Here is a 14,941-nt window from a genome sequence, read left to right on the forward strand (position 1 = left end):
TGTGAAGTTGTGTATTTTTTTTATGTGAATCAAAAAACATTTAGGACAACATAACCGAAAACTTCAGCATGCATTACAAGTCACCCTCTAAAGTCAGTACTTTGTCGAGCAACCTTTTGCGGCAATTACAGCTGCAAGTCTCTTTGGATAAGTCTCTATGAGCTTGCCCACTTCTTGCCCCTGGGATTTTTTCCCATTCCTCAAGGCAAAACTGCTCCAGCTCCTTCATGTTGGATGGTTTCCGCTTGTGAACAGTAATCTTCAAGTCTGACCACAGATTCTCAAATGGATTGAGATCTGGGCTTTGACTAGGCCATTCGAACATATTTAAATGTTTCCCCTTAAACAACTTGAGTGTTGCTTTAGCAGTATGCTTTGGGTCATTGTCCTGCTGGAAGGTGAACCTCCATCCCAGTCTCAAAGGCAGACTGAAACAGGTTTTGCTCAAGAATATCCCTGTGTTTAGCACCATCCATCTTTCCTTCTACTCAAATAAGTTTCCCAGTCCCTGCTGCTGAAAAACATCCCCACAGCATAATGCTGCCACCACGTTTCACTGTGGGGATGGTGTTCTTGGGGTGATGGGATGTGTTGGGTCTGCGCCATAGTGTTTTCCTTGGTGGCCAAAAAGTTCAAGAACACATTCCTCCATACATTTGGGGAGTCGCCCACATGCCTTTTGGCAAACTCAAATCATGTCTTCTTATTTTTATCACTAATGGCTTTTTTTCAGGCCACTCTCCCATAAAGTCCAGCTCTATGGAGTGTACGGCTTTTTGTGGTCACATGCACAGATACACCAGTCTCTGCTGTGGAACGCTGCAGCTCCTTCAGGGTTACCTTTGGTCTCTGTGCTGCCTCTCCTTGCCCGGTCTGAGAGTTTTGGTGGGCGGCCCTCTCTTGGCAGGTTTGTTGTAGTACCATGTTTTTTCGATTTGATGATGATGATTTGATGGTGCTCCGGGGAGATCAAATATTTGGATATTTTTTATAACCCAACCCAGAACTGTACTTCTCGTCCCGGACTTGTTTGGAGACCTCCTTGGTCTTCATGGTGTGATGCATCTTGCTTAATAGTGTTGAAGCCTCTGGGGTCTTTCAGAAAAGGTGTGTTTATACTGACAGATCATGTGACCCTTAGAATTCTCACAGGTGGGCTTCATTTCACTAATTATGTGACTTCTGAAGGTAATTGGTTGCCTCAGAACTTCTGAGGGGCTTCATAACAAAGGGGGTGCTTACATATGCACATGCCAATTTTCAGAATTATTTTTATATATACTTTTCTCATTTCACTTCACCAAATTAGACTATTTTGTGCAGATCTATCACATAAAATTCAGATTAAAAAAATAAATACTTTTGCAAGGCACTGTATTATAGAAGTGGTTCTTCCATACCCACAGTAACCATCTTTTTTTTTTTTTTTTTGCATGAAAATTAATCTAAATAAATGAAGCTTCAGTCTCAGCACTGTCCTACATATATGTATTCCTTTTTATTGGGATAGACTACCCCATACAGCAGCAGAGAGAGCAGATAAACTTGCTCTTTTGCACCCAAGTATATTTATTGCATAGCACATTTTAGCCTAGGAAACAAATAGACAATACAGACAAATAACCTCACATTTTTACGATTGAATTAGGTCAATAACATCTATTTGTAACTTATCCAAGCAGATTTTATTTTAAAAAAATATATATATAATTTTTTTTTAAACACTGTACACTATAAAAATATTTTATTTTATACTTTATTGTGCATGAACTAAAACGGTAAACACCTTTCAACTATTTAACCATTCTTAACTGGCGGTCCCATATCAATATTACTGATCGATACTGGATCACAATAATCAAACAGACACACGTAATCAGGTAGAATATTAGAGTTTGCGCACACACACACACACACACACACACACAACCCCTAACCATTGTTGATAGATATTAAGAAAAAAAAAAATCGATAATCTGTCATCACAGCTTTACATATTCACAGTGGCTGCTCCTGTCTGCAGCCGCTGTGTATACACTGGGGGAGGATACAAGGGTGCAGAGAAGCATTTGTGACTGGTCTCATCTGCAATCACGACAAAAGTGGTTAAGGCATAATTGCTCAGCTGATTTAAAAACTGACAAAAAGCCCCTCCAAAGCGGCTTGATTTCAGATTGTCCTACATTAATGTGAATATTGTCAGTGATAACTAGTTGTTAAAGTAGTACTGTTTAAATTATTAAAACTTTAATACAAACACTACTTATTAGTTATATGGGTGCCATGTCAGCACAGCAGCATTCTTAAAATGCAGTTTTGAAATCCCCCTCCTCAAGTCATACAGTAAGTCATTATGGCTGCAAGATAGCAGAAGATTTAAAAACAGCAATTTAAGTGTAGGTAGGCATCACAGCATTGGTGAGCTACAGAGGTGCGGGGGGCCCTTGTTTATGGGGCATGTGTTTTCAGGAGCTCATCAGGCTCCGAAAACAACGTCTGATGATGCCAGCCCGAAAAATTAACACATAGGATCTATGATCTTATGTGTATTCGCCCGAAAACATATTTTCAGGAGAAGATGAGATCTAATTGAATTGCCCAAAGGCAATTCACGCGTTAAAATAGTTTTAATTGTCCGAAAAAAAAATATTGAGTCTAACTAAATTCCCCTTTTTACCTTGCAACAACCGTTGTCACAATATTGGGGGTTAATACCCCGAATTGCAGGCTAGAAATGAATCTTTTAATATAGTGAGCAGCAGAAACAATATACTGTTTTCACAACCAATACAAACCTGCAGAGGCAAGAGAAAAAGCCAGAGACATGAATTTATTTTTTTAAATCATTATCTGGGACATGTCCTCCAAGTACAAGAGTAGTGGAGTGCATCGGTATATTTTTTTTTCCCTTAGATTTTAACATTAAAGAGTAATATACAGGATTGATTTCTCGTGCCTGTACACAGTGCATCCGGAAAGTATTCACAGAGCTTCACTGTTTCCACATTTTGATATGTTACAGCCTTATTCCAAAATGGAATAAATAAATTTTTGTCCTCAAAATTCTACACACACACACACACACACACACTACCCCATAATGACAACAATTTTTTTTTAGATATTTGCAAATTTTATTTAAAAAAAAAAAACTAAGATCACATGTACATAAGTATTCACAGCCTTTGCCATGAAGTTCAAAATTGAGCTCAGGTGCATCCTGTTTCCACTAATCATCCTTGATATGTTCCTACAGCTTAATTGGAGTCTACCTGTGGTAACTTCAGTTGTTTGGACATTATTTTGAAAGGCATACACCTGTCTATATAAAGGTCCCACACTTGACAGTGCATGTCAGAGAATAAAATCCAAGGAAATGTCTGTAGACCTCAGAGACAGGATTGTCTCGAGTCACAAATCTGGGGAAGGTTACAGAAAAATATCTGCTGCTTTGAAGGTCCCAATGAGCACAGTGGCCTCCATCATCCGTAAATGGAAGAAGTTCGGAACCACCAGGACTCTTCCTAGAGTTGGCCGGCCGTCTAAACGGAGCGATCGTGGGAGAAGGGCCCTAGTCAGGGAGGTGACCAAGAACCCGATGGTCACTGTCAGAGCTACAGCATTCCTCTGTGCAGCAATCCACCATTCAGGCCTGTATGGTAAAGTGGCCAGACGGAAGCCACTGCTTAGTAAAAAGCACATGGCAGCCCGCCTGGAATTATCCAAAATGCACCTGAAGGACTCTTAGACCAGGAGAAACAAAATTCTCTGGTCTGATGAGACAAAGATTGAACTCTTTGGCATCAATGCCAGGCATTATGTTTGGAGGAAACCAGGCACCGCTCATCACCAGGCCAATACCACCCCTACAGTGAAGCATGGTGGTGGCAGCATCATGCTGTGGGGAGTTTTCAGTGGCAGGATAGAGGGAAAGATGAATGCAGCAATGTACAGAGACATCCTGGATAAGCACCTGCTCCAGAGCGCTCTTGACCTCAGACTTGGGCGACGGTTCATCTTTCAGCAGGACAATAGCCCTAAGCACACAGCCAAGATATCAAAGGAGTGGCTTCAGGACAACTCTGTGAATGTCCTTGAGTGGCCCACCCAGAGCCCAGACTTGAATCCGATTGAACATCTCTGGAGAGATCTGAAAATGGCTGTGCACCGAAGCTTCAAATCCAACCTGATGGAGCTTGAGAGGTGCTGCAAAGAGGAATAGGCGAAACTGCCCAAAGATAGGTGTGCCAAGCTTGTGGCATCATATTCAAAAAGACTTGAGGCTGTAATTGCTGCCAAAAGGTGCATCAATAAAGTATTGAGCAAAGGCTGTGAATACTTAAGTGCATGTGATTTCTTAGGTTTTTTTTTATTATTAAATTTGCAGAAATCTCAAAAAAAAAAAAAAAAACAACAACAACTTTACACGTTGTCATTATGGGGTATTGTGTGTAGAATTTTGAGGACAAAATTAATTTAGGAATAATGCAGTACCATAACAATGTGGAAAAAGTTTAGCGCTGTGAATACTTTCTGGATGCACTATCAGTAATGGGCTCCCCGGTGGATATTTAGTGGTTTAGTTGATAGGTGAGAGTTCTGTAGGCGTCCATTATTTATCACGCATGCCGCACCCAAATGCACCAGGTTTAGCCGCATAAAGTGGCTAAACCCGAGCAAAGTAATGGCTGTGCTGTTTGGGTGTCCAAATGCCTGACTTTTCACGAATTTCTGCTTGCCACCTCAATATGGCGAGTAGAAATAATGGGCGCAAACAGTTGAATAGCTCCCCATCACTTTAGATTGTAGATCAGGCACCCAAAAATAATTGAATTCCTTCCCACAAAATGTAAGTTGCTTAAATCAATTTAGCAGTAGAAGCAGGTGCTAGAAGGGGGAGGGGGTGATATTCTATTCAAAAATAAAACAAAGTGTTACATACTTTTGCAAATATATGATAACCTACTTGCCATTTCACTGATAACTGTAAAGAGTGCCTGTGTTTTGTTTTGAAGTCAAGTGATGGAACAGACTTTAATGAGATTACTGCACACACTAAAAACATTGTTTTATATAGTATAGACACATACTCTATTTCTGTGCTTGTCAATAGTCAGAACTTCTGTAGATTGTAGTGAATTATAGAAACATTAAACAGTTATCTTAACAGGGTCGTCATCACCTCAGTTTTCTGAACAGGACATATTCCAGCCCAGTTTCTACTGCTATAAACGCTCTAAAGCTGACCACACATCCAAAGATTATCATTCTAACCAGCCGACTAATCAGTTGGCTTAACATAAAAATCTGTTAATGTATGCGAGTAAACAATAACTGTCAGTTTGCTTCCAAATGACAAGAGATGAATGAAAATGGTCATCCACACAAGATGGTTAAATCAAACGGCTTTAACCAACTTGCCTGAACGTCCATATTCTGGCATTTGAGAGAAAACAGGTGATTATCATTTGCATTGCCAGATTTTCATTCCAATCAGGCCACGAGTTGGTTGGAATAAGAATCTTTAGTTGTGTGGCCAGCTTTACTCTCATTACTAGCGGTGTTGCATAATTTATGTAGTTGAAAAGAAATAAGAATCAAAGACCAGTCCATAAGAGTCAGATAAATGTGATCCAGATCTTACTCAACAGCTGGTTTGAATTTTCCAGCTCAAACCTATAGTTGTCAGCGTGGCTGTTTACAAAATGTAATGAAAAAAGTTGTTCATCAAGGACATGTAGTTTACATCACAAAAACTGCAGTTATGTTGAAAGTCTATACTTGACTATAACGTTAGAATTAAATATACCCAAATCAAGAACATAAATTTATTTATATTATGGAGCAATCACAATAGCACAAGCAATAGAAAAAAATAGAATGTTAAAAAATGTGTTGAAAGAAATAATGTTCTCGTCAAACTATAACTTCATGTTTTCAGGAATGACAATACCAGAATGATAGTTTAGTGCAAGTATTTTCCTAAAATGTCACCGGATCTGAATAAGAAGTATTCCTGTAAAAAAAGAAAAAAACATTTATTTTTAGTAGAGGTCAAGTAATGGGAATGCAATAATTAAATCAAGTAACCGGAGTAAAGATAAACACCTCTTAATAAATACTCACCTTCTCATCTAATACCACTTTGGTGCCTCCATATTCAGGAAGTAGGACTTTTTCACCAACATTTACACAAACTGGTTCAAGATCTCCACTCTAAAATGTAGAAAAAAATGACATGAAAGCAAAAGCAGTCATTTAAAATTGGGCAACTAGAATAATATTTTTAATACACAAGTAATCAGAATTGTAGTACGCCAGCAAATTTACACCAGTTTAGGAAACTGTTAAATTATTTAATCCTAAACCATGTAAGAAAAGTGCCTGGAAGACTAACCCGGAGCCTAGAGAAAGGTTGGCCCTTTCCTCTGAGGAAAGGAGCGAAAATTGGAAGTTCGTGACCTAGGTCACAGAAGAGAGGCAGGCTGTCCCGGACACAGTCATTGTGTCTACAATCTTGTCCACAGGATCTCAGTGAATGACCGGAAAGCGAAAGAGCCTGCGTGGCCTTCCTAAAGTCGTAGACAGTGCGCTAGAAATGAAGCCAGAGAGCTCACCTAACAGTCACAGAGGATGCCGACACCCTGAAAGTCAGGACACCAGTATCTATTGTTGCCTCTCCTATATAAGAGGACACCCTCTGATGTTCTCACCTGACGCAGCCCATTCCAATGGGAAACTGAGCAGAGGCTCTCCTGAAGAAAATCCGTCCAACCTCCAACTGCTTTAGCTACCTAAGCAGAAGTCAGGGCTGGACATGCAGTGGCATCTGCAGAATTTAAGTCCCTTTTGAGGCAAGTTCCAAATTCCTGTCCGTCGGGCCCCAAGGGATGCTGTATTTGGACTAGGAGGGATAGTCATTTTGCCAGATGTGCCGCAGGTAGAGGATTGAAGGAGGCAATGAGCTTAGAAACCTGGAGGTGCCTATTAGGGTGAGCCCTGTAGAAGGTCCACTCGCTGCGCAAAAGATGGGAATTCTGCAGAAACAGTCTACCAAAGCTTGAAGACCGAAGGGCTAGCCTTGGGGTTCTGTAGCCTACAGCACCTGGTATTCCCAGGCGAGAAATAAAATGTACTCCTGAACACAAATACCTGCACACAGAAACAATGCTGTATCAATGGGTAGTTAATGCTAAACAATCCAAACCCCACTCGGTAGAAAGGGAGAAGAAGCTTATCTAGTTGCTGCCCAGACTGCTCCTGCTCCACCCTAAAATCCGGTAATAGGATCATTGATACATTTTAATTGGCAAATGATTCAAGATCAATGTTATCGTTGAGCCCTAGCGAAAATAACGTTTGTAGCTTGAACATCCATAATGCTTTCTTTACTATCATGGGCTTGAGCAAAGTGTTGAGATACACTATGCTGACTATATATTATCAAAAAATCAGCAGTGTGTATCTCAACACTTTGCTCAAGCCCATAATGGAGATCCTGCTGCACTAACTATCTTAAGAGTGCAATATGAGTAAATTAAGATTACTAAAAGAGGGGGATATAGTTTTAGAACTTTATGTAGTAAAGAAGCAAAAAAAACTATTAAAATATCGAAAAAAAAAGTGCATCAATTAAATAATTTGTATGAGAGACTAGTAAAGAATAGAATTATTATGTGTCCTCTAGGTTGTGGCATACATACTGGTTATCAGTTATACATTTTAGTCATTGAGGATATAGATTTTAGGTACTAGGGTTAATTTTTCATTCATTAATGACTAGCTATGACATCTAGCTCTATTATCACTAAGAAGGAACACATAGGGGGATGGCATAGAGGTAGAGCTACGGTCTATGATATTCATACAGTACAATATTTAAGTTTGAAGCTCGTTTTTATGCACTTAAAGAACATCTTTAATATTCTGAGTTTGAATGTTTTGCTATATTGAGCATCTTGTGGCTGCATTACATGTTATTTTACTCTATGTATTCATATTATGCAGAGCACTTTAACCGATAGGAGCATGAATACCTTAGGGAGCCATGTGGTAACTGTCTGAATACACTTGCTAGCTTTTGTATATAGGCCAGCTCTATTCCCATCTAGGAAAGATAGTGTAGAGGTAAAGCTACGTTTTTTGGAGTTTTAAACCCTGGAGTACCAGGGTTCGAATCCAGATCTATAAAATTTGGAATTTAGGGCCTGATTCAGAGCCGGACGCTATTTGCGGTCGTTCATTCAGAAAAAAGGGGTGGCTATTCAAATGAACCATTCGCTCTTTGCGGTCTGTTCACGCCTCTATGTCTGAACGAGCGAACAAAACTTGCCGTCGTTTTTTGGATAACTACGCCCCCTGGCCGCTCGCATCCTACGTCATGTCCGCTATTTATTAGATTAATCGAGTACATCGACCAGCGTATGAACTGCTCGCTATTCTTGTGGTTGGTTTTTCCTACCACAAATTTGCGAGCAGTTCTGACTATAAAATAACCCAGTGACATGGTCAGTGACGCTGCTGTATTAATTATGCACACCCATAAAACGCCCGTTTTGACCTTTAAGCACGCCTGAGTTCTGATCTCCACTCCCCGTTTTCAAGCGCCTTCCCCTGTTACCACCCACATACGCCTCCTCCTGTCACTCATATTAGCAGGCATTCGCTATTTAGCGAACAAACGATTTTCGGCCGCACTGACTGGTTCGCGCATGCGTATTACGATCCGTACGCGTGCGCAGTTGGGCAAACATCGCTCGGAACGAACGAGCGGCCGCTTACGAGCGGCTCTGAATCAGGCCCTTAATTTTATTTAATTGTTGATGGTTATGAACTCTAACTATATGTTTGAGATATATAATTTTTAATCAAGATGCCAATATATATTTTCTCCTTCATCCACTAGGGAACACTGGAGGCTTCAAGACAGTGGGGTATAGATGGTGCTAAGTGGGAGCTGGCACTTAAAATTTTTTAAAGTGTGACTAGCTCCTCCACCTCTATACCCCACTACAAGCCCCTTCTTAGTTTGGGTCAGAGGGGAGCTGGATGTGTATGTCACATTCTCCTCAGGGTTTTTTTTTTTTTAACAGTAATAGCGCTGCTGCGCTGAAGATTAAGAATTTTTACAGAACAGACAGGCAGCAGCTGCACTGCCTGTCTGCACCGCTGGAGCTGCCGGGAGGACCCGCTCGCAACTGCATGCAATTCGCCTGGGGTCCCCGACTACTAAGACACCTGTCTCCAGTTGGGTCCACATGCCGCTGCGTGCAGCGCTCATAGCGGTTCTCCCATTGTCAGCCGCCGCCGGCAGCGGAGCAGCAACTGTTAGTAGACCCTGGCTACCCGACTAGCGGGGTAGCCAGGTTAAGCAAGATGGCAGCATATACAGCAGCTGGGCTGCTCAGTGTAGCGGGTCAGCCATACAGCAGAGCGCGCTATATATAAAGATTAAGCACCATAGCGGGGGGCGGAGCCCGCTCCTTCCTCCCAGCAGCGCTTCCCTCGAGGTGTGCTGGCGGCCATTACAGAGTCTGCTGAATAAGAGAAACGCTGCTATAGTTAGGCTATCAGGAAACTGATAGCCCAACTTGGTCTGTGAGTAAACAGTGGGGTTTAGGCTGGTCAGGAGAGCAATTAAGGTATTACTACTTACAGTGGTAACTTCCTTTCTATGCCTAGCGTTTTCTGGCACTGCTAGGAGCACTATTAAAAGGGTGGTGTGGCTCTCTCCTGCCTCTCTGTATCTCAGTTTCTTCTCTTGACCTTTTTCACTACACTTTACTGTTGTATGTGTGGTGTCTGTATGTATCATGACTGGTAAGGGCTCTAAGGAATCCCAAAAGTTATTTACCTGCAAAAAGTGTGCAGGAAAACTTACACATAAAGCAGTCATCTAACTCCCTATTGTGTGACAATTGCAATCATGAACAACAATCTTCAGTGATGTCAGAACCGCCGTCTTGGGCCGCGCAGGTTACATCAATCATGTCCCATCTCTCTGCTTAGCTGGAGGCATCTCGACAAGAAAGTCTTACAGGTCAGCGGCTCTAGAAGAACATGGGCTAGGTCCTTAGCTAAATTCATGGAGGGGGATCTAAAAAGCCATGGCTCTCTCCAGTACCGCAACTGAATCCTCTCCACAGGTCTCAAAAAAAGACTGTTGCCCTCAGTCCTCCAATCGGACGACTCGGGGGAAGAGGATATGCCAGTTTTAGAGGAAGAGGAATAGGCTCCAGACTCGCGTAAAGAACTCCAGAAGGAATCTGAGCCTGTGTCCGATGGGATAGAAGCTTTAATTTCTGCGATCCGCCATGTATTGCAGATACAGGAGGAGGACACAGGTCCTGCTCGACAGTCTTTATTTCTAAAGAAACAAAGACAGGTGATTGCTTTTCCAGTTCCAGAAGAGCTGGATTCTCTGACGTCAGCTTGGGAACATCCGGATAAAATATTTCAGGTGTCCTGACGGTTATCTTTTTAGCCTTTTCCTGCAGATAGCAGAAAATCTTGTGAGACTCCCCCCTACAGTAGACCCATCAGTATCGCGGCTGTCTAAGAAGACTACGCTTCTGGTCCCTAGGTCCACGTCTTTGAAAAACACATCGGACAGGAGATTCGAGAATACTCTCAAGTCCATTTATACAGCTGCAGGTGTAACACTGCGTCCTGCGATCGCAAGCTACTGGCCTAACAAAGCAATTGAGCTTTGGGCAAAACATTTGGCTGACGGAACGAAAGATCAGCTGCCAGTGGAGGAACTTATTCCGTTAGCAGAGCATATAGGTGAAGCTGCGACTTACCTTGGAGAACTATCCAAAGAAGTTTGCAATATTGCCTCCAGAACTTCAGCTTTGGCGATTTCGGCACGTAGAGCGCTTTGGCTAAAACAATGGCAGGCAGATACAGAATCAAAGAAAGCTGTGGAAGCACTTCCATTTACGTAAAGTGTATTATTTGGAGCGGAGCTAGATAAATGCATTTCTCAAGCTACTGAGAGTAAGTCCACTTATCTTCCATCTGCGGCTCCTAGAAGATCTTACTCGGGACACTCGTTACGGTCCTTTCGTGCTCTGGGACATTCATGCCGACACTTCAGAGGAGGACCATTAACTTCCCATGGTTCCAGAGGTCGTGGCAGAGACGCAACAACACCTGCTCAACAGGAGGTTAAGTTCACTACCAAGCCTAGTGCATGACGGGATTCCATCTCACCTGGGGGACCCAAGAGTGGGAGTGTGTCTTCGGGACTTCATTGAAATATGGACGGAATCTTGTACGGACGCTTGGGTCCGGGATCTCACTCGGGGATACAAGCTCAACTTTCAGTTTCAACCTCCACCTCAGTTTTTTACCACATTTTTGCCAGTTTCCAACGACAGGAGTGTCGTTATACAGGAAGCAAAACACAAGCTTCTATCCACAAGAGTGGTGGTGAACATTCCCAGAAATCAGACCGGAAAGGGTTTTTACTCCAGTCTCTTCATGGTTCCGAAGCTGGACGGCTCGGTCAGACCTATTCTGAACTTGCAGGACCTCAAGCCATACCTAAGAATTTTCAAGTTCAAGATGGAGTCCCTTCAGTCGGTGATTGTGGGACTAGAGAAAGGCGAATTCATGATCTCTAGATATCAAGGACGCCTACCTTCACATCTCTATCTGGCCACCTCACCAGGCATTTGAGATTTTCAGTTCGGAATTCACACTTCCAGTTTCAGGCCTAACCTTTCGGCTTATCAGCCTCCAGGGTATTCACAAAGGTCAAGGCTGTGATGATGACTACTTCGGAAACAAGGGATCACTATTATCCCTTACCTGGACAATCTCCTGCTGAAGGCCCATTCCAGGGACTGCAGATCATCACAGTGACACACAGCCTTCTCATTAATCATGGATGGATCCTGAACTTTCCCAAGTCTCATCTGCAACGGACACAGAGACTACAGTTTCTGGGAATGATCATGGACACATTGTTTCAGCGGGTGTTCCTCCCTCAGGAAAAGGTAACTTCCATACAGGAGATGGTGAGGACAGTCCTTCAACAGTCAGGTATCGGTGCATGTTTGCATTCGCTCCTGGGGAAGATGGTTGAGCCATTCGAGGCCATTCCTTACGGACATTTTCACTCGAGAACGATTCAACTAGACCTCCTCTCACAATGGACAGGATCTCATCTTTCCTTCACCAATGGGTAAGATTACATCCCAGAAATCTGATATCCCTTCTCTGGTGGTTCAACTCTGTACACCTAATGGAGAGAAAGAGATTCGGAGTGTGGGATTGGACTCTTCTCACCAGACGAGAGTCTTAGAGGCTGTAATTCAAGAACACCACTTCCAAGGCCGCTGGACATCACAAGAAGAGAGTCTGCTGATACACATAATGGAACTAAGGGCAGTCACCTACGCTATTCAGACAGATCACCTGTTGCGGGGCCGAGCAGTCAGGGTCCAGTCAGACAACGCCATGACAGTGGCATACATAAAACAGGCAAGGCGGCACCAGAAGTCGAACGGCTATGAGAGAAGTAAGCCGCATTCTAATCTGGGCGGAAAAGTTTGCAAGAGCAACTTCAGCAATCTTCATTCCGGCTGTCGAAAATTGGGAGGCAGACTACCTCAGCCGGGAGGACGGGCATCCAGGCGAACGGGCACTACATCCTCAGGTTTTTCACCAGCTTGTCCAACGGTGGGGTCTTCTGCATGTCGACCTCATGGCATCCAGACAGTCATCAACTGCCTCTTTACTGCTCTCGGAGGAGAGACCCGCAGGCGGTGGCAGTGGACACACTGTCAGCGCCGTGGCAGTTCCAATTTGTCTATCTGTTCCCCCTTCTCCCTCAAATCCTACAACGCATCAAGAGGGAGGAAGCCAAGGTTGTATTGGTGGCTCCGGATTGGCCTTGCAGAACTTAGTATTCCAACATTCAACTTCTGCTGATCGACGATCTGTGGCCCCTACCACTGAGAGAAGATCCCTTACTACAGGGTCCTTTAGTCTATCCAGACTTAAAGCAGCTACGTTTGACGGTGTGGCTGTTGAAAGGGCCATCTTACAACGTAAAGGGATTCCATCCAGGGTTATCCCTACTATCCTCAGAGCCCAGAAAGAAGTTACTTCAAAACATTACCACCGTATTTGGAAGGCTTAGGTTTCATGGTGTGAAAGTAGAGGGTCTCCACCTACAGTATTCAACCTAGCCAGATTTCTGCTTTTTCAGGTTTCTCAGCAGGTCTGCGATTGGGTTCTCTGAAAGTCCAAATTTCAGCTCTCACGGTTTTCTTCCAAAAGAAACTGGCCTTGATACCGGAGGTAAGCAGACTTTTCGGCAAGGTGTGATTCGGTTACAACCACCCTTTGTTCCTCCTACAACTCCATGGGACTTGGATCTAGTCCTTTTCCTTCTTACAGTCTTACCTCCGAACCTTTGGAGTCTGGGGGAGTTAAAATACCTTTTGTGGAAGGTAACAATTTTTCTCGCACTGGCATCAGCCAGGAGGATGTCAGAACTGGGAGCTCTATCCTGTTGTCCTCCATACTTGGTATTTCTTGAGGATAGTGCGGAACTCCGTACAAGAATGGATTTTCTTCCTAAGGTGGTTTTGGCTTTAAACATCAACCAACCCCTTATTGTGGTACTGGTTCTTCCACAGGATTCACCTTTGTCAAAATCCTTGGATGTTGTTATGGCTCTTCGGATCTATGTGGAGAGAACTGCAGCCATACGTAAAACAGACACTATTTGTTTTGTGTGATGCTGGTCGTCCTGGTTGGCCGCTGGATTCGTCTGACCATCAGACAGGCGTATATTGGCCTCATCTAGCGACCCTCTGCCTTCTATTACGCCGCATTCCACCCACTCAGTGGGTTCCTCGTGGGCCGCTGCTTGCGGGGTTTCCATGGAGTCACTTTGCTGGCCGGCAGCTACTTGGTCTGGCCGGCATACCTTTATTCATTTTTATAGATTTGACACATTTGCGGCCTCTGCAGCGCAGTATGGCCGGTCTGTTTTGCAGAGTTCTCAGCACTCTCCCGTCCGTGATGGAAGCTCTGGGACGTCCCCACTGTCTTGAAGCCTCCAGTGTCCCCTAGTGGATGAAGGATAAAACAGGATTTTGGTAATTACCGATAAATCCCTTTCTCAGATTCCACAGGAAACACTGGACGCCCACCCTGCGCTGTTCCTTCCTGCCACACTCGTGGTCATTTTATGTTATGACTGTTAAAGAGACCTTTTTGACGTCTCTTGTTGTGTTTTTGTCTTTTCAACCTTCTCAAATGTTTTGCGAACTTTCGCCTCCTCCTTTTCAGTTTGTCTTTTTCTCAACTCCCCTCGGGCACAGTTTCCCAAGACTGGGCTTGTAAGGGGTATAGAAGGGGAGGAGCTAGTCACACCTCAATTTTAAGTGCCAACTCCCACTTAGCACCGTCTATACCCCACTGTCTTGAAGCGTCCAGTGTCCCCTGTGGAATCGGAGGAAGATTTATCGGTAAGTACCAAAATCCTTATCTAAATTTGGATGTATATATCCCTTTTTTGCGTGTTTAAATTATTTTATTAATGCACATGCTAACAACTAATTGCGACACCTGTGCAAACAGGTGTGAACTAACTGGACAATTTATATTCATTTAAAATGAAAGTGGGCAGGTATAAATAGGGGGATCTTTGAATCCTGGAGATCCATGCTTTGATAAAGCCTTCTCAAACGGAAGCAAAACGCGTCAGAGAATCTGCCACCTGCATCTTGCCGGAATCCATGTAAATACAACCAAGGATTCTATTATACCAAGTGGGAGCCGTTCCTTACCATAGCGGGACAGAGTGTTAATAACCTGAAGGAAGCAGCAGCTAACAAAGGCGGTAACAAGCTGACTGAGTTACAGCTTTGAGAACTGCGCTTATTGGAATGATTGGGCTGTATGCCCTAAAGCTGGGACT

The 14,941-nt window shown here is 43.3% G+C and overlaps 1 protein-coding gene across 1 annotated transcript in view; it reads right to left on the reverse strand.

Annotated features, from left to right (window-relative positions):
• Positions 1 to 5,814: 5,814 nt before the first annotated feature.
• The window catches only part of HSPE1 (heat shock protein family E (Hsp10) member 1), a 35,581-nt gene continuing 26,454 nt past the window's right edge, over positions 5,815 to 14,941 (reverse strand). Inside the window, exons 3-4 of the mRNA XM_088451040.1 lie at positions 6,127 to 6,216; positions 5,815 to 6,016 (exon numbers count right to left, since the gene is read on the reverse strand). Coding sequence (XP_088307166.1) covers positions 5,966 to 6,016; positions 6,127 to 6,216 — 141 coding nt within the window. The 3' untranslated portion in view covers positions 5,815 to 5,965. The remainder of the gene's footprint in view (positions 6,017 to 6,126; positions 6,217 to 14,941) is intronic.

The sequence above is a fragment of the Taudactylus pleione genome, unplaced genomic scaffold (assembly GCF_031769625.1).
Source record: "Taudactylus pleione unplaced genomic scaffold, aTauple2 ptg000536l, whole genome shotgun sequence".
In the NCBI taxonomy this organism is placed as follows: domain Eukaryota; kingdom Metazoa; phylum Chordata; class Amphibia; order Anura; family Myobatrachidae; genus Taudactylus; species Taudactylus pleione.